This window comes from Anarrhichthys ocellatus, unplaced genomic scaffold, assembly GCF_004355925.1.
Source record: "Anarrhichthys ocellatus isolate YVR2014 unplaced genomic scaffold, GSC_Weel_1.0 scaffold80, whole genome shotgun sequence".
In the NCBI taxonomy this organism is placed as follows: domain Eukaryota; kingdom Metazoa; phylum Chordata; class Actinopteri; order Perciformes; family Anarhichadidae; genus Anarrhichthys; species Anarrhichthys ocellatus.
Window position 1 is genome coordinate 426,616 of NW_022280110.1, and position 23,246 is coordinate 449,861.

General features: G+C 41.1%; 2 protein-coding genes and 1 non-coding gene across 3 annotated transcripts; all 3 read right to left on the bottom strand.

Annotated features, from left to right (window-relative positions):
- Positions 1-9,027, bottom strand: pllp (plasmolipin). Its single transcript, XM_031874406.1, has 4 exons — positions 8,512-9,027; positions 3,398-3,571; positions 2,626-2,745; positions 1-1,633 (listed from the first exon to the last, which is right to left on the bottom strand). Exons 1-4 carry the CDS (start codon positions 8,674-8,676, stop codon positions 1,526-1,528), a joined length of 567 nt encoding a protein of 188 aa, XP_031730266.1. The 5' UTR covers positions 8,677-9,027; the 3' UTR covers positions 1-1,525.
- Positions 9,028-10,063: 1,036 nt separating this feature from the next.
- trnal-cag (transfer RNA leucine (anticodon CAG)) lies at positions 10,064-10,146 on the bottom strand. Its single transcript has one exon. It is a non-coding gene; the product is annotated as a tRNA-Leu (tRNA).
- A 1,302-nt stretch (positions 10,147-11,448) lies between these two features.
- On the bottom strand, positions 11,449-20,144 carry LOC116398259 (protein-glutamine gamma-glutamyltransferase 2-like). Its single transcript, XM_031874392.1, has 15 exons — positions 20,088-20,144; positions 18,936-19,106; positions 17,928-18,158; positions 17,459-17,577; positions 16,880-17,008; positions 16,325-16,502; positions 15,690-15,831; positions 15,464-15,567; positions 15,001-15,143; positions 14,779-14,878; positions 14,298-14,443; positions 13,973-14,102; positions 13,714-13,874; positions 13,000-13,136; positions 11,449-12,325 (listed from the first exon to the last, which is right to left on the bottom strand). The coding sequence occupies exons 1-15, from the start codon at positions 20,101-20,103 to the stop codon at positions 12,151-12,153; spliced, it is 2,082 nt and encodes a 693-aa protein (XP_031730252.1). The 5' UTR covers positions 20,104-20,144; the 3' UTR covers positions 11,449-12,150.
- Positions 20,145-23,246: the final 3,102 nt, after the last annotated feature.

Sequence of the window (23,246 nt, forward strand, 5' to 3'; positions counted from 1 at the left end):
TTGACATCACCTAGTGCTTTATTGGAACAAGTGCAGGCTTGAGCTGCAGCACTCGCCACTGCATTTCACAAGTCTTCAAATTCTTGGTACAAAAAGACACTGTCATAAAGGCACATACAAAAGGAGTTGAGCACTGTATCTGGAAAATCAAAAGGATGTGTGTTACACACCTTTTTCCACAGCAAAGAGTCATTAGTGTCCTGCGTCTTTATAACATGCCTGACTCAAGAGAGTACATTTCCCCATGTACATTTTTCAATTCGTTATCAGGGCTTTGGCTTGGTCTATGGAGAGCTTAAGTGTCAACCTGAGCCTGTATATCCAGGAGAGACAATGTAATTGGATTTCTGCAGGACAGAGATACTTAGCAAACAGTCATTCTCCACACCTTCTGCACGGCCATGTTCTGGTATTAGAGCAACTTCCCAATATGAGCGTCACAGAAAGCAAAATCATGGAGTGGAGCCGGTCATGACAGTCCTACAGTGGTGCTCAACCAGCCTAACCAATGCAACACATACTGCTCTCTGTAAACAAGAAATACAAAACAATAACTGTGGATCTTCATTTGTCTCCTTGATAAAAGTCACGTCATAGTACCACACACTGGAGGAAATGTTTACAAAATGGATCCCATTGTATAAAACATGTTTTACAATGTTCTTATATTTGTTAGAATGGCAGAGTATGTCATTCAGAATATGAACAAAAAACTGCATTTCCTCTGCAGTTGAAATTATTTAGTTTGCATTGTAAAGTCGTCCATAGTTGGGTGACCTGAACCTTAAAGGAGTAGTTTAACATTTTGGGAAGATGCAAAGAGTAAGAGAAGAAAATTGATACAACATGTATGACACTACAGCCGCCAGCCAGTTAGCATAGCTTAGCACAAACAACAGCTAGCCTGGCTGTGTTCAAATATAACAAAAATGAATCAGTGAGCTTTGGAGGAGCTGGTGAGGGGGACAGAAACAAGCTAGCTGTTTCCCCTTGTGTTCAGTCTTCATGCTAGGCTAAGCTAACCGGCTGCTGCCGGTGCTGAAGCTTCATCGTACAGACCTGAGAGTGATACAAATCTGTCTAAGAAGGTAAGAGTTTGACATTTGTGCATTCTAAATGCAACCCGGAGGTGATGGCAACTATATGATGCCAATAGGCTGTGCGATTAACAAGAATTCAAGGCACTGTCTGCTATATTTGCATATTTACAATAGCATCATTAAATGTATGATTTCAGGAACGCCTGAATTTGAGGCCTCAGTGCAGGCCTTAAATTCAGAGAAATATTGTGTTGTTGTGTTTTACACTTTCTTTCCATATTGTGATGGCAAAAGTAATTGGAAAAAAAAACTAATATAATAGAGGATATCTAAGGTTTCATCTTATTGTTAATACTGGGGTTGAGAAGAGGTCAGGATTTGGGTTACCAGAGTCAGCAGTCATACGTATCAAGTAGAATATCCGAATAACTACAGCATCTTGAGGGACAGAAAACACGAGGAGATCAGCATCCCATGTTTGAGTCCTAGGTCGGCACTGTGTTGGTGGCAGCGTTCCCTCCATCTCCCTTCCAGCTCAGATAGGAGAAGAAAGCACTGGCACCGTATGCCAAGGTCACCACAGCACCAAAGAACTGAACAGACGGACAAAGAGCCAGAGAAACAGGGAGGGAGACATTCAGAGGAAGTGAAAGGGGGAGAAGAGATACAATTATACCTTTTTACATGACTTCAGGAAGCAGGGCAAAAGTCCAACAGTCGAAATAAATCAAAGATTTACGCCTTTATATATTCAGATCTATAAAGATCCCGGGTACTTGTGATTCAATCACTTTAACAATGTCCTAATTGGCCATTATACCTGCTAAATGCTAATTTATCTGGACCGGTGTGCCTCAGAGGCAATAAAATGGAGCTGACTAGAGTGTGTGATAGGACAGGGGCCTATAGGCCGTGTGTGTGTGGGTGTGAAGTCATGTGTGCTAAATGCTACCGTAGCTGTAAACCAGCATGGACTTTAGCCTGTGGAAAAGACTATGAAGCAGCATATCCAGCAAGCTTTTCCTGACACTGGTGATCTCTCACACACACACACACACACACACACACACACGCACACACACGCACACACACACCCCCCATATGATACCCTGCTTCCAAATTCTTTTGGGTTGAACATTGACTCGGCAGAGGGGAGGAGCTAGTGGCAGCTCTGGTACAAAGGTAACTGGACTTAAAAAAATGTCGAATCACGCGACACGCTGCAGCCATGTCAGCAATATGAAAGCATCACCGTGCGTCTTATTCTGCCTCTTTCACATCTTAAGTTGGAAGTGTGTGTCTACCTGCCACCGCCTGATAACTAAACCTGCTATCAGGAACACACCTAGCCAAACAGTGATGGCAGTGATAGGGAAGAAGGTGGGGCAGGAAATGTACAGTGTTCAAACCTTGGCTTACTGAGGACTGCAGGCCTAGATTTTTTATCTGGTGACCAAACTTTTGTTTCTTCTCACTGGGATTTGCCTTTGCAGACACATTATTAGAGAATAATGTCCGACTGGTTCTTGCATATTCAACCAGGTCTTTGTATGCGAGTCAGTGTTCGTGGTGTCAGGCGTCTTACGGCGGCAGCTGCCATATGTCCGTAGAAACTGGTGTAGTAGCGGTAGGGGTGCACGGATGCTGCGTTGGCCAGGAAGGCGGTCAGATAGAGGACCGCGGCTGCGGCGTGATACGCCATCACCTAGCAAAAGAGGAGAAACATTAGCCACACTCCATCTGAAAGCTTCTGTCCCTGTGTCCCCTTTTGTCTATTGGCCCACACCTTTCTATTGTCTTTTGGAATTCTCCTTTCATAACCTACTTCACTGTCCTATTTCGTCAGCCTCTTCATTTGATCAAACCTCGATTGATCCTTGATCCTTGACAGGGATACTTCAGCGTAAATCCTTCTGCCTTCGTCTTGTTTTTGAACCATTTATCAATGCATTTAATGACCAAATGCCCTAATGTCTTGCCTAGGAGACAGCAGAGAGAGAGTGTGCCTTATTCAGTCTGAATCTGAATATAACTAATATCAACAGCCCACGGAGACTCAGTGGTGTCAATGGTATCATTTTAGTTTTGAAGATTTCACATGAAAGATGTTTGAAGTAGGTTTGAAGTAGGATAGATTTTTTTAGGTATCAAATTCCTCTCAAATAATAGCATAGAACTATAGATTGTTTATTCAGCCATCACTGTTTAATGTTATAAAGAGGGCTTTAAGGCCAGAAACTGATGAATAAAAGTACATTTGATCTAGTTTCTCCACACCCTGGAATACCACTCTCAAAACCTATCATTCCACTTATCTCCCTTCCCTTCCTCTCCCATTCCCTTTCATCCCATCCTACCGCCAGGGGCCAGGGGACGAAGGTGAGCTTTTCCTGGGCGCCGAACAGGATCATGAAGAAGAGGATGGTGGTGAGGATCCACAGGGTGACGGCCACAAACATCACCCAGCCATAGGCTGGCACCCACGTGTAGGGAGCGCTGGCTATCAACGCCCACTGGAGCAGCCCCAGAAACTAGAGAGGTGAGAGAGAGCAAACAAGCCAACTAAGAAGAGAGAGGGTTGAATTACTGACATTAAAAGACATTAACTGTTAATATATGAAAAGTAGTCATTTTCAAATGAATAAAATATGTGTTAATGAGACCACGTCGGGGACAACTTCAAGCCTCTACCTCACACAACTGCATCCTAACACAACTGTTAAAGGACAGGTTAGCATCTTTTCCAATTACGATAAAATATTCACATGTGCATTTAAAGTGTTAGTACCTCCTCCTCCGGGGATATATTTTGTGACATCGCAAGCCAACATGGAAGTGACTGAGCCACAATGGTGGCTAACGGTGCTCACAGCCCAACAGGACCTGAGTAGTGTGGGCGTTACGCTTCCACGATGACGCGTTGTTAGCGGTAACCGCTATATGAGAGCAGTGCAGAGTGGTGACGATTAGCTAGCTAGTGGGACATGAAGGGAGGGACTCGCCTTCTACCAAAACAAAGAACAGATAAGCTCGGTTTATAACACCCGGAGAGAGGGAGAGCGACTTCATTCTCTGCTCAGGCTGCATTACTCCACTATATCTTTACATAGCAAATAGTTACTTGCTGCTCAATTAATATTGAGTGCCATCTGCAGTCTCTTGCTGGAATGATGTTACACACTGTCAAGTTCATGTTTGATGTGCACATAAGCACGCAGGGGTTCTGTAGTTATTTTACAACGGTCTGATGCCGGTTGCACAAAATGTAACCAGCGGATCTGCCTTGCGCAAACTTCACAGTGCGCAACATCACTCCAGTAAGAGAGTGCAGAAGGAACGGATACCTGCTGTCTTCAGATAAAGGAGAGGCCTTCGGTATAGTAGTACTGTCACGACAGAAAGAGCTTTATTCTGCTATAGCTGGCTGCCATCACCGCAAATACATACAAAAAGCATCATCATGCTGTAGAAAAAAAACATTGTTGCTGTCACAACAATTAACTAAATCATATTACAAAACTAATTTTTGCTTGAAAATTCATGTTTCTGTAATTAATGAAATATATGTGTTCACCATTGACCATGATTATTGATTTGGCTTTTATCTACAAATGCTTAGAATTTGTGAATTTGGCTGCTGAACTTTTTAAATATAAATTGATTTAAAAGTCATTACAATTCATCCCAGGGGAACATGAATGTGACCAAATGTCATGGCCATCCATCCAATAGTTTTAGAGACAAATGTCAACCTGCTGGTAGCCCCACAGGAACAATCAGGGGATCACCAACATCAGTAGGATTCATCCTCTGGAGAACATGAATGCCTGTATGCGGAATCCATCCAGCAACTATTTATTTCAACAAAACCATACCTCCCATAAACCATGGTCAATGTAATATATAGAGTGATAGATGCTGCCAGCATCGTTGGTCAGGGTCTGTATAGTATACAGTACATTTATATCTGAAATTCATGCCTAACATTTTTCACATAGGCTCTTTAAAACAGAGACGTCATGCAGACAGAAACCGCACCACCAGGCCCCTCTCTTTGCCTCTGTGTCTCTCTGCTTCTGTCCCACGAGAAAGGACACGACAGAACAGTCTATTATGTATGCAGAGATCAAGTTTCACTTTTTACACACCTGATATACACACACACACACACACACACACACACACACACACACACACACACACCGATGTTGACCTTTACAAAGCGCTCTGTTTTGAACTAGAGCAGCAGCAGATAATCTTAACGTCCTGACTAAAACTGTAAAATGTTCCCACCAAGATCCACAGCATATCTATTACATAATTAATATCGGCACACTGCCAGGGCACTAAGGGTTATAACACAATTACTAGCGCAGGAAACTAACAAACTTAAATTAGACATATGTATCCCACCTTTGTATTACTACTGAATGTAATTATGGACAAATCAGTCTCAGGAGAAAGGTGAAATAATGTCTAATTGTGTGATAAGGAGGACGTTTAAGCATCCATCAAGTTAAACCATGCACACTACAACAAGTTCCAGTATGTATTTATTATGCAGATGTCTTTTATTACGCTGAATGCATTGGGCATATTATTTATCAATATTGCATTAGGAGCTGGACGTTTGAAAAAGGATACCGGCTCTCCTATGAATATACACACTGCAGATGAATGAGTGCAGTGACGTAGAAAGGAGAGACGTTTGGTTTCGAAACATTTTCAAATCACTTTTCTGCCACTTACCTTTTTTTTTGCTCCTTTGCTCTTCCCTTTCTGTTGCTGTTGCCCAAGTATGGGTGAGGAAAATGGAAAATTACCTTGCCACACACATATTATTGTGTAATTATGGAAATAGTGTCATCATTTAAATATGTATCCGGTTTTACTGAAACCTGCCCATGGTTAGCTTGAGTATGAAAAGTCTAACCAACCTTTTTGAAATTCTCTTCTTACTCATTCTGGGACAAGTCAGCAAAATTAGACATTTTTAACACAGTTCAGTCAGGTGCAGCTCAAATGATGACCTGATTAAAACAAATCCCCTGAGACTAAAAGTGCCACAATACAAATGATCAACATGCCTGTACAGACGATGCTCTTGTATGGGTCAAATCTGGCCATGAAGATTTACTGTCAAGCTAGTTTAGTATTAATGGTGTATTCACATTGGAATAAGCCTGTTTATCCGTTCACACTATACCAGAAACATCACAGGCCAAGGTTGCTGTTTATTTTCACCAAGAGTTGGGCTGAAACGATGACCCTTGTAGTTGTCGTTTTCACCTCAGGGTTTACCTGCCGCACCTCATAAACTTAACCAGAGATAAACAACTTTTTGATGCTGCTAGATAACTGGCCCGACTACTACAATGCCATCAAAAGCCAATAAAAGCTTGCCACTCATTAAGCACAGAGAGGCAACACATGTTTAACAATCCCATAATTTACAGAATGAACATTGTAGCTCGGTCCTTAACATAGGACCCGAGAGCCCCCCACGGGGGGCTGTTTTAGAGTGTGCAGCACTCAGCGTGTCGTAGAAAGCATTTTTCATAAAGAAATATGATTATTGCTCCAGACATATTAAATACCGAATTAACAGGAAAAGTCCGAGCAACATCATCATACCAGCCATTGTAAACACTGCAAACACAATTATACATGAACTAATATCATATCTGGAAGATATCTAGAAGATTTGCCACAATTTTGGCCAAAAATCGACGACCTATGCTCACTCTATGGCTCTCTCATCACGGAGCAGGATCGCACATGGCGGATGAACACATGCAGGAGGGGCACGATTCGACCCGGAAACACACAGCGGCGTCCAAATTACTCTCTTTCAAACCGTTCAAAAGTTATGGGTATGCACGCCAACATCAGCCGCAGGTCACGAGAAAAATAATTGGGTAAAAAAAACTTACGTTTTGACGGTTTTGGCGATGAAAAACGGATTTATTCGAGCCGATTTTTGCACAGCTCTGCCCGCCATGTTCTGCTGCATGTCCGTGAGTGAGATCAATGCGCTGGCGGAATGAATCACAAAATGGCAGACGATTCTGTGGGGTGGAGCAATCCATGTAGAGAGGGGGGTTCGCCCAGCATTTTGCGATTTTTAGTCAGTAAACAGACCCGGATACGATCAAACACCCCTGCATGGCTCCCGTTGGACTATCCCGCATCTAAAAATGTCTCACACGAGTAAATCGGCCTTACCAAAGTCACATAGACACACATTATGAGCCATTTATTGTTATGAATGACAGATATGACACATCATAACTGCTCAAAATTATTCAAAATGGTGTCAAACTGATTTATTAGGATTATTGAACACTCTTAGTGATAAGAAAAGTGACTATATAGTTAATATTTAGTTATATAGTATATAAAATTAGTATACAGCAATGCAACAGCTGGTTCCGAAAATCTAAATTTTGATATTTATGACCATTTATGCTGGCCTGCTTCACTCAATCGAAGTAAAATATGTTGTGGGGACATGTAAAACGTGTTCTATGTCTGTGGCGTGTTTTTAGGCTTGCAGCTGCATTATTTAAAAAAAAAAATGTTCAATACAAGTGCTTTTTTTCAGGCGAACCTAGAAATTTTTCCAATTTGAGCTGTGCCATAAGTGTATCAGTTATTAATCAGTAACATATACACAATATTTACACAATTCAACACATCTCACAAGTGTTACCAGTATTCTAGCATCACATTTTTTTAAATAGACCTTGTAGTTAGAGCTCGGGACTCTCTTGAGTATGGCTATGCAATTTTCGAGCAGAGGCCTAAAAATAGGGCTAGGGTCCTATGAGTTAAAGGAGAAGCTATGGGTTCAGTGTAATGAAGGGATGGTCAGAGGGGTGTGATAGGAGGGGACAGAGCCTTCAGGGGACAAAGATCTCCAGTCACATGTCCTCTGTGTGGACAGAGTTTAATGCAAATACATCACCGGAGAGGGGAAATGAGTTTGAGCTGAAGCTCAGTACTGTTTTCCTACCCTGCATTAGAGCAAACATAACACTCCCACTGACTCTCAGATCAAATTCTATCTCAGAAATGCCTCAATCAATGTCATTTTCAGCTCTCAGCTCTATGCCAGTTGCTAATTTGAGCAGAAAATGACCGTGTGTGCACACCGCCAAGCAAAACAGCAGAGGCTGAAGCTTGTTGACACACATTCAAATTCCTGTGGCATCAGAAAAAGCTATTCAAATATCTTTATCCGCAGTTGCTGTAATGTTGACTGCATGATGACAAGTTTATCATGTTGTGTGGTTTGCCTTTAACTCATCCTAACTAATGACAGGTACAACAGGTTGGATTACCCTATCCACACAGTGGCTCTTCAACATATCATTGCTGGCGTTTTATGAGAGCCGGATACATTAGAATAGAATAGTAGTTACACAGTTGAATCGAGTAGAAACCGAACAGCTCTGCGTCTGTTACATACTATTTCAGCCATCATGAGGATGGCCGGGATGCTTCGGATAAAGGACATGTCCAGCATAGTGGTGACGTCGGCGGCCATCCCTCGGAGGCTGCTGCCCCCCTGCTGAGCGCTCTGGGAGTTGGGGGAGCTAGTTTCCGTGGAAACCTTGGACGGGAAGTCTGCCATGATCACGCAGCTCGCTGAAGACGGGTGTCTCAGAAACAGCAGCAACAACAAACTCCTTGAGGATGAGATGCAGTCTGTGAGGAAAACTTTCCTCCTCCAACAGTTTTTTACTCCTCAAAGAACACCTGACTGTTGGGATTCAGTAACCATTGACTTCATCCACTGATGGCAACAGCAAGACTGAACCTTCAGATTAAAGTTAAGTTATGTCCAAAACACAAATATTAAATAAAACACAAATGGACAAAGTCCTTAGAGTCATAAAAAGAAAACTGTCGAGAGAGTTAAAGAGGAGCCCTCCAGTGAAACCTCCAGGCTCCGATATCCAGCAGTTACTCTCTCCACCTGCACTGACAGGTGTCTAATGGTGCTGGTGTGTGAGTCTCTGTACACCTTGCCCTCTATCTCTCTCTCTCTCTCTCTCTCGCTCTCTCTCTCTCTCTCTCTCTCTCTCTCTCTCTCTCTCTCTCTCTCACTTACACACACACATGCAAACACACATACAGTGAGTATTTCATCATCCTGCTTTAGTCTCTCCCTCTTTTACCGTCGTTATCTCCCCCTAGCACCTCCCATATATCTGTCAGAGGTCTCTGACTCAGAGTGACTCATTAATGTGTTTGAAAACCAGGAGGAGGTGAACACAAGAAAAAACACACAGAAATTGACACAGTGACACCCTCTTGGTGTTGATGTATGTTCATATTTGTCCTCCGCATGTATCATGTTAAGACAAATGGGTGATGTGCTGTTGCACTGAGTTTAATGAATGACACATATGACCTGGTAGAATGCTATAAATGTGTAACTCAAAATCAAGATATTCCTACAAGGAATCGGAATAAAACAACGGTGAGGAAGACTTTTGTGTCAAAGTGAAACTGATTCAGTCTTTTAGGCTACTGGAAAACATGTTTCATCTCATTTCTAACATTGAAAGTCCAAAATAAAGAAAAACAAAATAGTATAATAGCAACCATCATTCACTCCATCACTTTTACTAAACACACACGATGTCATATATGGGTCAGACCGTACAAAGACAATATGAACACACAAAAACAGCCAAGAATAAATGACTATAGCCTAATAAATATATCTCAACTTGTATTTATTGATCTCTATTTTAAGCAGATTTTTTTTCTTTCTTTATGGAGGTAGGCCTACATATTGATTGGCCTATTCTATTCTGCTTAGGTGTAAGAAGTCAATTACAAATTTCCACTAAAATGGACAATACGGTTTGTATTGAATATGTAATATTAATATGTACATTGGTCAGATGTATGGCAAACTATGTTGTATGGGTAAAACACGTCGTAAACACAATGTATGGTAAGTGTGTAGAAACCGACACGGTATTTATATAAATGTAAGAAAACATCGATGTCAGAAGTGGGATTCGAACCCACGCCTCCAGGGGAGACTGCGACCTGAACGCAGCGCCTTAGACCGCTCGGCCATCCTGACCTGAGACACTGCAAGTGAAAACAACAGTATAGATAGATGGTTCTAGTTTTAGGTTTATGTATTTATGCTAGACTGTTGACTAGAAGACAGCGTCATGTTATTCAATAGCAACAAGGGCTCAACTTTAAGCACGGCTCTGTTGCTCTCTCTGCTGGTGCTTTAGCTGTAGTGGTAAAATGACCCGACTTTGGTTGTAGGTTAATCGTCAAACTCCGACTAAATAACTAACTAAATATTTCCTTAATAAGTAAATGCCAATACAGAGCTCTTTTCACAGTCCGCTTGTAACCAATGACATCCTACTTGCTGTTGTATAATTATGTAGTTGTTACATCGCTGTTATGTGTAGTCAGATCAAGCAAGTTTTAATCAACAAAAAAAAAGGTTGCCTCTGAGTCTCTGCTGTGCACTGACAGACTGTAACATGGTGATTCTTCCTCACTCATACATTCTCAAGCAAAATAAATGCTTTCACTAAGATGTGAGCAATATTAAAAACAACATTTGGATAATAAGTTGAGCCTATTACCAGAAGTCGTATTAAACTCCTTGTTTTGATAATGTGATGTGTCTCCCTGATGAGCGTCTGCTCCAAGAGTACGTTATGAAAGAAGATTCATTTTAGATGAATAAAAGGTTAATTAGAGAGTAATTTACATGGGGAACTGGGATTACATCAACATCAACAGTATTCCCTCGAGTTATGGACAGGTAGCTCCCTCTCTCACACACAAACACACACACACACACGCACGCACACACTGCGTGAATAGCTTGAGTATGCCAGTAGTTGACCTGTGTGAAGTGTCACAGCGGTGTGACATCGGACACTCTGGGGCTTCTTCTGGATCAGGAAATGTGTTTGTTGGAATGAGGAAACTTCTGGACGGGAGGTGAGAGAATGTAACCAAACCACACAAACAAGAGCTTGTTCCTTCACAGCTCACAGAAGTTTAACAACTTTTCTTATAGATGCGTTCAATCTCTGCAGATGAAAGCAATAAATGTTGTTTCAACCAGGACCACTTAATACATCTTATGTTCCTACACTATTTTAAACTCCAACTCTTTGAGTGACAGTATGAGTCCCTCTGATGTAGAATGACTTCCTCTGTACAGTTTAAAGTAATGTTGCAGATAGACATCCCTTCGCCTCGCTCAGACATCAGTGTTACAGTAATAACATGCCATCAAGTGAATACTGGTGAAACGATTATTTTTATTGAAAGCATGCTAGCATGTATCATTATCAGCTTGAACACAGAATTATAATAAAAATCATAATCATATTAGGATTAAATTATATGAAATGATTGGTTTCTTCCAATCATATTTTGATTTAAATTAAATTAAAATTAAAAAACAATGCAATAAGGGACCTAAGAAGCAAGACATGAAACATACATTTTTGTGAAGTCAGACACTTTTCAACAAGTGTGCAAAAGAACGCATTTAGCACAATGTTTTTAACCACTGAAGGCCCTGATGGTTGTCATTTCATTATCGGGGACCAAAAATCAGCTGTAAAGCTGATCAGGAGAAAAAAACAAAGATGGAAGGAAACTTGGCAATTCAGTCAAGTAAGAAATAAATAAATGAAGTGGTACAGAGGAGGAACATAAACACAAAGCAAATTATTCTGTATTTACATTATTTCTAGAGGCGTCACCTCTGTGCATTTCCATGTAGTGCCAGGCATAATACAAAGTCAGAAATGTTCTAATCTGACACATAGGGGCTTAAACACTGTATCCAGTATTTCTAAGTGGATAAGGTCACAGTCATCTTGGAGGACACATCTCAAACTGTCTCAATTTAATACTGATGACTTACATAATTAAATGGGACCGTCAGCGAGAAGATGTCTATTTCTATATAGTTATTCTTAATACTCGTCATCTGTGCCACAGAGTTGGAATCCGGCAAAATCAGATGAAATGACCGCGGGGCCTCCAGCATCAACCAACCCACCGCGGAGTCGTGTCCCAGTCAGCTCAAAGGTTCTCAATAACGTCCAGTGTATACAGGGCGGTATTTCTTGTGGACAACCACAGTGGCGACTCCCTTCACGTCCTTCAGTCTGTCAGAGTCAAAGTCCACAAGGAGCTTCTTGACCCCCGACCGCATGGGTGAGAACGAGAGCCTGACAGACACCTTCTGGCCGGGAAATATATTACCACTGAAAGAGAGAGAGAGAGAGAGAGAGAGAGAGAGAGAGAGAGAGAGAGAGAGAGAGAGAGAGAGGGAGAGAGAAAGATATATGCTTTAGTTTTATATTGTAGTTTTGATCTGTTGCCATCGCTACATGAAAAGTATTTCAGAGTCATCCTCAGGGGAGCATGAATGACAATCGAGGCAGTGGCTTCTTAAAAGTTTATAATTTTGAAAGTTATCATACAACATGACCCACTGATCAAACACAGCTAGACCGGCTACAAAAGCTAGTTTTTGAACTGAAAATACTAAATTTCTGATCCATTGTGCATCTGGACTTCTAACATAGACTTCAAAGTTTTTGGAGACCAGGCCTCATCTTTCAATTCCTTTTGGATGTTTAGATATTCAAACCAGAAGACTTTGCACATTTGTTACGAGGCAGGTGCGTAGGAGAGAGAGGAATAGATCAAAAGTTGCAAACAAAATCCTGCACGCTCTCTAACTAACTTTTTTGCGAGGTTACAGCGACGGACTTTCATCAGTTGAACGTTGGAAATAAATGTACGTTTTGAAAGGATGATTAGATATAACCACTGTCTTTGATTCTAGTGTGTGTGATACATGCAGTGATGTCATATATTGCCTGTCCATTCTTTACACATGCTTTGCAGTGAAGGTGGCTGACTCAGTACTCACTTAACAGGGATCTCAGTGAGCGACAGTAGGCCGGCCCCTTCCATAGTGAACACACCACCCTTCAGATGAACTGGTAGAGGATTGGTGAAGGAGATGAAGGCTGTTACTTGTTCCTGTTCAACAGCCTTCCCAGGCATCTGGAACATAGACGACAGATGTCTGATCAGGGTACAAATGACAATGTAGGACATCACAGTCACAAAATATCAAACATCAGGAACTAAATCTAGAGCCTGGGTTCTTCAGGGAAATTGCAGGCAAGGTTCTTCAGTTCCTAAAATGGTTGCTGTGCTCCAAGAAAAGTTCAGAAATCCAAGGAGATGTCAGCTGATTGCAAATAAGTCCTCGTGTGGTTATATACAGAAACTTCAACCAAATGGGGTCAAGGAATAACATTTTGAAAGCTAACATTAAGATCTTAGATATCAAACAGGCCCACAAATGTGGTGATTTTTAAATTACATACACATTTTTTCCACGACTGTTGAATCTGTTGAAACATCCTCCAAGAATGATTTGTGAGATGTTTCTCCTGCAGTTAAATCTCATTTATGAAAAATCAAACTCTTACGTAAATCTTATTTTAGATCAACTGAGACGTGCACTCGTAGTTTCATTCTAATCAGTCCTCTACCTTTCATAAACACATCACACAAGCATATTAAACCTTCTAAATGCTACTATGACCTCTGGGCGTGCTCAGTGTGTATTCACCTGTACGAGGAGTTCAGGCATGCTCAGTGGGATGTTGGCCACGGTCATGATGGGCTCGCTCTCTCCCAGAGCCTCTAAGAGGGCTTTCACCCTGATCAGATTGTGTTCAGAGACACACTTGGCATAGTCGTCATAGTGCAGACGCAGCACTTCCTTGTGGGCTGAACACACACACACACACACACACACACACACATTTTTTTGTAAAGAATTGTATATCATGGTGCACCAGAGACCTTTTGTGTTTAATTTGAGCTACCTTGGTAAGCTGGCACTGTCACACTGACTGTTTGTCTCTTGCACTCCCCTCGGTGGATAGAGTTGTAAGTTACAGCGGTGATCAGCACGGTCAGCTGACCATGAGCCTCTCTGCCTCCTTCATTCTTCACCTGCAGACAGAATGGATTCATGACTGGATGAATGGACTAACCGCTGTATGTGATCACTCTCATGTTATTCCACACAATGTCCATAAATCAGAACACACGTACAAGGAGGAACATGAGATACATGACGTAATTGAGCCTACTTATTCTATCATGTCATCCATCCTTTCATTCAGCTACAGTCAGAGCACGACATACCTCAACAATCACATCAAAGTCTGTGCCAAATACAGGCTTAGCATGCTTGATTGACAGCTTCAGTTGTCCTGGTTCTGCGCTCTCATTGGTCGGCTCCGTGACCCGGCGTCCCGCCTTCTCATACACCTCTCTCTCCTTCCTGGAGCCTGTGGAGAAGATGTTGGTCAATGACAACTGACCCTAAGCATGGGCACAGATGAGTCTGAGCAGATATTTCACACATTAAACTGTGGAAGTTACAGAAAGCATGGAGCTTCAGAGCATCCATCAGTTAAATGCTCAATCAGTTTTATGATTTCTCTTGAATCACAAGTCTTACAATCAGAAGATTAAACTGGGGGAGCCTACACATTGTTGGTGAATGCTGTATCCTAAACTGAATGTGATTATAGTCAATAACATACTGATAGTTTATCAGTATGGCTTCTGTAAATTTCTGCAATCACTGATCTACTCCTCTGTGTGGGACCTTCCGACTAACCTTCAGGATATTTGTACTGTAGAGTGACATCTTCTCTCTGGTTGCCGTAAACACTTTTGGTGCTGATATTCCTCCCCACACTCACCTGGTCCACTTTGATCTGTAACGACAACAACAATCATCATCAGCACCGCTCCTTTTTTTTATTCTTTGGCTTTAAAAAGTGCAGATGCTTTTTAACTTGAGCACATATGAGTGTGAATCAAAACAAAAGACATCCACCTTCCGTCGTCGGCCATCGCGTTGGATGATCCATTGGACGATGTCAGCGTTCACCTCGGCGAAAACAAACGGAGCATCGTACTTTACTCCCAGATTTCCCTCCTTGATAGCCGTCACTGGACACGGACCGCAGCAAAACTCACCTAAAGAGTGGATGTACATATTTCTTTCAGTCACTTCCTGCATGATTTTTTTTAAAGATGGTATTTCGATTTGATTATCAGGCTGATAGGAAACACCAACCAGCCTCTGATCTAAAATATCACATCATGGTCCCACAGAAAGCTAGCTGTGACAATCCTGGGAACGGTTTAAAGCGATGAAAATCAACAATAAACAGGTGGGATGTACATCGTTTAGTTTTCAATGTGGCCACAGTGAGACATGTCTTGTGAGACCACAGATAGACAGTTAAGTAGGAGAGAGGTGAATAACAGAGATTAGGTTAAGAATCGGAACGTACCAACACTCAGTTCTTGAGGGGTCGGGTCCAAAACCTGCCAGCCGTCATTTCCTTTGGGAAGATCACCTCTTCTCATCCAGGACTCGACCCAGCAGTGGAAGTTCCTAAATTCGTGAGGAGAGGAATGGAGGATATAATTCATTACATGAGATGATGGAACGTTTTCTACTAAATGTTATTCAGAATCTATGTGTGACTGTGTGTGTGTGTGTGTGTGTGGTCCTACCAGCTACTGTCTGCCTTGTTTCTTTCGTCAATTCTCTCCAGTCTTTCATTTAGCAGGATGTCGATAGAGAGGTTTCCATCGACGTCATGGGCTGAAGCGAAGTTGGTTATGAGGCGTGTTGGGATTCCCAGACAGCGCAGCACTGTGAACATAACACATATCAGACTGGGACAACTCATTCTTCTGTTCCTACCTACATTCCTTTCCATCCTTACTTACATTTTTTTATTTGTCCCACCAAATTGGCTTTTGTCTGTTGATACTAAGGTTTTAGAGTATTGGAGACCTACACTTTATGCTAAGCTGCTGGCTGCAGCTACGTAATCACTGTACAGAGGGGCAAATTCACAAAATTATTCTGCGGCTGCTAAATCTGCACAAAGTAGACGATAAGAAAACATGTAATTCTAGCATCTCGGGGCTCCTGTGCTATTTGCACATTTTTTTAAAATTAGATAATATGCATACATTTCTTTGTGAACCCGAGAGTGGTATCCGTCTTCTAAGCTAACTCTCGTGAAGAAAGCAAATAAGTGGTATTACCAAAATATTCCTCTAAAAACATGCCTTATACAGCCAGTAGCACTCATGGGGATCGTTCAATCATGCAGCAGTGAAATCTGTGGAGGCCTCACCTGTGCAGGCTACGGCAGCAAACACCCAGCACTGGCCGTATTTGACCGCCCTCACCCCGGCCTTGCTCCACTGTTGGAGGATCGGCACGCTGCCGTTCCATTTGTACGGTGGGACTCCACCAGAGTACGGCTCCACCCAGCGACCGGTCAACACACCCCGGTCACCGTTAGAGTTCACCTGAACGGGTGGAGACAACATGTCGAGGAGAAATCTTAATCTCTGCATGAAGCAGAAGGTTGAATAGGTAAGATTTTCACGTATCTTTCTGACAATATGTGTATATGATTGTATGTAGGGTTCATTTGACAGTAAAACAGTGAGTAAGTATGACAACTCCTTTTTGGGGTCCTATTGATCTGTTTTGATGGTATTTCTGGGAAGGAGCTACTCTCCCCAGGTGTTTATAACAATGAATGTAAAAGCTTTTATGAAGCGCATATTGGTTAGATCAGTAAAGTATCATATGTTCCCACTTAGACAATAAAATGCCTTTTTTTGTTGAAGTTTGTTAAACCTTCAGTGTTGTTATAGCAGAGAGTGAAAGAGATCGTCACCATCGCAGTGATTATCCTGCTGACATAGACAGGGTCAGATCTGAGCTTGATGTCCATCTCTGAGTTTTTCAGGGCATCCTTGGAGTTGTCCAAGACTTCAAAACAGATGTCCATCACATAGTCCTCAAACTGAGGGACAGAGAGTCACAGTGAGACGGACAGAAAATACGAGGGATAAGCAAAGCAAAGTAAGGTTGGTTGTTGAACAGGAGAGGCTTCGCAACCTTTTTTAAAACAGATTTCAAATCACATTTGTTTCCCATCGGTCAATCTGTGTCTTGAACCACCTCCCTGTCTGTCTGTCTTTGGGCCTTCTCTCTGTTTGTCTTCCTCTCTGCGAGCTGTGAAGGAACAAGCCCTTGTTTGTGTGGTTTGGTTACATTCTCTCGCCTCCCATCCAGAAGATTCCTCCGTCCAACAAACACATTTCCTGATCCAGCTGAAGCACCCAAGTGCACTGTCACACTGCTGTGACAATTTGCACAGGTCAACTACTGGCCTGACAGACACCGATGTACTCAACCCATTCACGCAGTTTATGTGCATGTGTGTGTGTGTGTGTAAGAGAAAGAGAGCTACCTGTCCATAACTCCAGAAAATACTCGTTATGCTATCCCAGGACCCCGTGTAAATGACTCCATCTTCATTCATAACATACTCCTGGAGCAGACTCTCATCAGGGAGGTACACCACGTCATCTGGTACACACACACACACACACACACACACACACACACACACACAAAGCAGAAACAACAACATAAATTTGCATTATGAATTATTTCATTATTATCATAGCGTTTGAGGGCCTCAATTAGAAAAACATGACACTGTTGTGAGAATCTCCATAATTTGGTGTTTTGATGATGCTGGTGATGATAAATGCTCAGATGGGTTGAACCTGTCGCACGATTGTGACACTGAGTACAAATTAAAAATGTCAGGCAAAGCATTATGACGTTTAAAAGCTGTCGTGTGTGAATGTGAAGTCAGTCCTCTTGGAGAAAGCACATAGCGGACAGCGTGTGCACAATGCTTTATGTTTTACCTTTGCACCACGGGTTGAAGAGCAGGTGGAACTTCATTTTGTCGGTCTTCTCTAAAATGCGTCCATCAGGTGACATCATCAACACAGCCAGACGGTAGTGGCCAATGATAGCGTCCGGTGGACTGTGCAGAGTCAGCAGCATTTCATCCTGCGCTCCTTGCTGGTTGAACCACCACTTGTCTCCGGCCCCACGCTCCTTCTGAACTTTGATCACCACCTCGTCTTTCTTACCTGAAGAAACATTAAAAAACACTTATATAGTTCATGAAACGGAGTGTTGTACCATCGATTCAGCTTCTTGCTGTTTATCTGAGCCAGAATCACAAAATATTGCATTAGTGGTCTGCGTAGGACAAGTGAGGGAAATACACTTTATCACCATAAAGTAAATGGAGGATTCAGGACAGGAATTATTTTTTCTTTACAGAAGAACACTGTAGTTTGGTTCTAGGACTGACTAACTATTAACTAACTGTAACTTAACTACATTTGTTCTCTATTCTTTTTTTATGGGGCTCAGGATATCTAGCAACACACAGGTTGTCTTACGAAAGCTGTTTAATATTAGATAGATAGTTACTTTATTCATCCCGCAAGGGGAAATTTTTTTCCGCTACAGCAGCATTTATGGTACAGGTAAAGCAATAAAGTGTGAAACGTGTTTCATGTTCATGTTCGACATGATTTAAGTGTTGGGATTCAATAATAAGCTCTGCTGTAGCAATGACATGGTAGTGAATCTGGTAAAAGTGACTAGTTATTAAAAGTTATAGAATGATGGAGCTTGCTTGGAAGAGAATAATACACTCCGGTCCAGAGGACAGGCTAAACTGCTGGTAGAAGGATTGAATCGACTGCAGTCAAAATGTATACCTACTTGCTGAATACGTTTTTTTGTTTTGTGTTGAACATATTTTTGTCTTGCTAGGGTTCACCATTCACTTTGTAAATGGAGACTAGCTCAGATTGAACCCCCCCGCAGTATCTTCTCAGTGACACTGTACTCACCAATGTGCAGGACCAGTTCCAGGTGGTGTTTAAGAGGCAGAGTCTCAGAGCACTGCACAGTTATGGAGAACGGTTGACCCCTGCGGACAATCAGGCGCTCCCTATCGATCTCCCTGGTGCGGTGAGCCAAGTTGTTTTCCCGACTTCTCAGATTCACATCCATAATCAAACCTAAAAGAGAAAAAGATTAACAATCCATAAACTGTGTCTGTGGTCGGCTGTCTTGTTGCCAAATAAAATATTGGCAGCGATAGAAGAATTTCACCTAGTTTCACCTTTAGAGAGTTGGACATTTTGGGAAAATACACTCATTCACTTTCTTGCCAAGAGTTGGATGAGAAGATCATTACAACACCGTAGAGTAAATAATATGAAGGACACAATTAGCTGAACTGAGTTAAGAATGAAGCCTAATAACATCTACCTACCAACACCTCTAAAGCTCACTGATAAACACGTCATATTTTGTTTGTTTAATCCGTACAAAAACCTATGTGTCAAAATGACAAATTGTGATCTAACAGAGGTTTGTGTGAAAATGTGTTTGCTTTTTCCATGCCAAGCTCAGTGACTTCCTGGAGTCTTGACATCACTATGACATTTCCAGGCAACTAGCGGAGATACCAATGAGATCCTGTTAATTAGTGAGGTTTAAAGGTTACATTTTGTTACCCGTTGACACAGCCATGGTAGTTGTATCCCTGTTTGCAGTTGTTATGCTAACCTAAGCCAACTGTCTCCGAGTTCAGACATTAGACATGTTCTAATCTACCTCCCCGCAAGAAAGTGAATAAGTATATTTCCCAAAATGTTGACGATAAATGTAGCTCAACCAACATACTGTAACATGGTGGTATGCCAAAAGCAAACAAATATATATATTTAAATTTCCTTTTAAATGTAGCCTCCTTTGGCCAGTCGGATCCCTGTCTTAGCCAGACTTGTACTTGCTGCAGGAATTAGGATGGGTCATATCACACCCAAGTGTCGAGTCATGCATCAGCACATTTTTCACACACATAAAAATCTCCCATACAGTTTGTAATACGGACTGCAAAGAGATAGAGGGAGCAAGATATATAGACAAAAAGCACTAACGACAGATAGATAGATAGACAGACAGACAGATAGAACAATAAATAGTAAACTTACCTCTGATGTTTGCCATAGCTTCTTCCTATACACGTATAGTGAAATGTTGCCCCTCAGGGTGTCTTTGCGCTCTTCTTTTTGGTGTCCATCCCAGTCCTGTATTTATACACACAAAACTGTCCCTCCCACCTCTCTGACACACACTCACCCTAAAACACTCACTCACTCCACCCCATCTCCCCTCTGTGACCTCTGACATCACTTTGGGTGTGTGCATGAGTGAGAGTGGTTGCTGTGTGTGAGTGATAGTTCAACATTTTTTGAGGGGCCATTGCTCTAACTTGAAAAAAAAAGGCATCCAGCTATAGCTAGTACAGAAATTTGTTTTAGTTGTTGTTTGAGTTATTAAGACTGAGAAATGTGTACAAATATATATAAATGTATAGAATTTCAGGACATTTGATGCTGAGCCTGGACCTCAGTATGGGGGTTCTTCCCCTGGAAATGTTTTGCTTTACAAACAAGCTCTATTGTTTACTTTCCGGACTAATTATGAATTATGATATTGAAAATATTAGTTGTTGGTAATTAGTATTGGTAATAAGTATAGTTATTAGTTAATAAATGTATGTATGTTAACAGTGGTGGAATTTAACTACATTCTCAGGTACTTGTATTTGAGTATTTTTTTATTTTCATTTTAATTGTCTGATTCTTCTACTCCACTACAACTCAGATGTTAATATTGTACAATGTATTCCACTACATTTATTTAATATTTTAAGTTGCTTTGCAGATCCAGATTAATAATACAAAATATAATTAACTAATAAATGATGATGTAGTATTATAGATTAAACCACAATGCAGTATATAAAGTAATTTAAATCAGCTCCAACTTCATCAGCTGCAAAATTAAAGTGATGAACAGATTAACGCATGAATAACTATGATTCAATAATATAATCAATATTATTCTGGGCCATTCTGTACCGGAAGAACCTTTACTTTTGGTACTTGAAGTATATTTTGATGCTAATACTTTTGTACTTGAGTGATATTCTGAATGCAGGACTTTTACTTCTAACGGAGTATCTTACACTGTAGTTTCACTCGAGATCTGAGTAATTCTTCCATGTTAACATTTTTGATTCAGTTGAATCACTCAACACATCTGAGGTGTGGGTGTTGATTTTAAGGTCTAGAAAAAGGCTGGTTCTGCTTTGCATTGTGGAAATATTGCAATCGCAACATGACCTTTCAGTCAGTATTTGGGAAAGAACCTGCCTTTTCCCCCCAAGACAAAACATACTGTATGTTTTGCTGAATACTTGCTAATAGTCAAGAATATACTCAAATTCTGGACTTTTGAACCACTACACTTCCTTAGCAACAGCAACAACGGTACATACGATATTCCAAACTTTAAAACGAATAAACACACACACATACACACAATGAGCACAGTGCAACAAATAGCATAGATGAGAAATACAACCACCCAGTCCACACATATACAGACATTGAAATAGTGAGGATAGTCACTACAGTGCTACAATGGTGACGTACACTGACACACACTCTAACGCTTTCACTGAAAAGGTGATGTATCATATACATGCCGCTTGTTAGTGACTAACTCAGCTCAAGATACAGGTCCACATGACCTCGTTGTGGTGGATCAGGCTACAAAAATGCAAGAAACTACACTTCCCATAAAGCAACTCCCTAGCATTCCTGTCTGCCTTGTAAACACCAACATCTTTACATGTCCATGACCACAGACTTGGATTGTACAAGCCCACCCTGAAATACTTTAAGTCACTCGAATAATTTTCATTTGACAGAAAACATAATACAACTCTAGTACACCCCAGTACCAGTTAAGTCTTTCTTTCTATGAGTGCCATGCCTCTTTTATGCATTTGTGCTTAAAAATGCCTGTAGAAATGCCTTCTCATGTTAGATCGGACCGTTACATTAAACAGAGTAGCGAACATTCTGTTGAGTAAACATCTGCTTCCGGAAAGTTCAGCTGTGAAAGGCTGGGATGGTCATGTTTCGGGAAAACTAGATAACTGACCCCAGCCTCCAGCAATCACACCAAAGTGTCAGGGACTTAAAGGGCAATGCTTCATTGGCCTCTACCACTCTTTCTGCACAATACTAACACACACACACACACACACACATAGACACTGACGCATACAGAAATGTCAACTCTGTGACACAAGAGGAAGTGCTTTATTTTCAGCACCCGTTTCTTACATCAGCATAACAGCATTAGTGTGTAGGCTTATCTCAGACGAGTTCAAACACAGGGGACAGTACATTGCCAAATCAAAAATACATAATTTTCCTCTAACGCGCTATTTATCAATCTATATTGTTTTGGTGTGAGTTGTTTTGGAAATATTGGCCATAGAGTTGTCTGCCAAATTAAAACACATTTCAAAAACTCAACAGCAATGTCTCTTTCCAGTAATCATGACCCGGTTACTCAAGATAAACCATAGACCTGGTTGAAAGCAGTTTGACAAGGTGTGTGGTTTATCTTAAGTAACTGAGTATTTTGGGTGAACTATCCCTTTAACACCGTTATAAGATATACCTCTTTTCAATTTCAATATCAGGTCCTTTTCATTTATGTCATCCTGAGATTCAGACATAACCAGCACGTCACTCGGTCTGCAGTGCAGATCAGTATCTTCCATTTCACACAGTTTAGTCAAATCAAAAATAAATCCTAACATGATTTTTTGTGCTTAATTAACAGGTACATAAAGCAGTGACAGCCTGATCAGCTAAGGCATTACAATAGTTTATCTGGGATCTAGGACCACGGATCTTAACACATGGAGTATTCACAAAGACACTTATTTGAAGAAAAACAAAAGTCAGGTATTTTACTTTAATTCTACAAAAAGATAGAAAAAGACAAAAAGTAAATATTTAACACAAATGTGTGGAAGCAGCTCTTTTAAATGATCTATTCATGTTCAATAGTGTTTTTCATTCGTTATACTAACAACTTGTTCAAGTCAATTTAAGTTTATACCATATTTAGTTAGTATAATTAATGTATTTTGTACAGCATTATACCCGGTATTGCTAAATCTTTAAAGCTCAATATTTATTCCCGTACACTCGTAGAAATGAATATCAGTACAGTAGGACTTAGTTTATCCGTTGTCACTGATGGTGAAACATGAGTTTGCA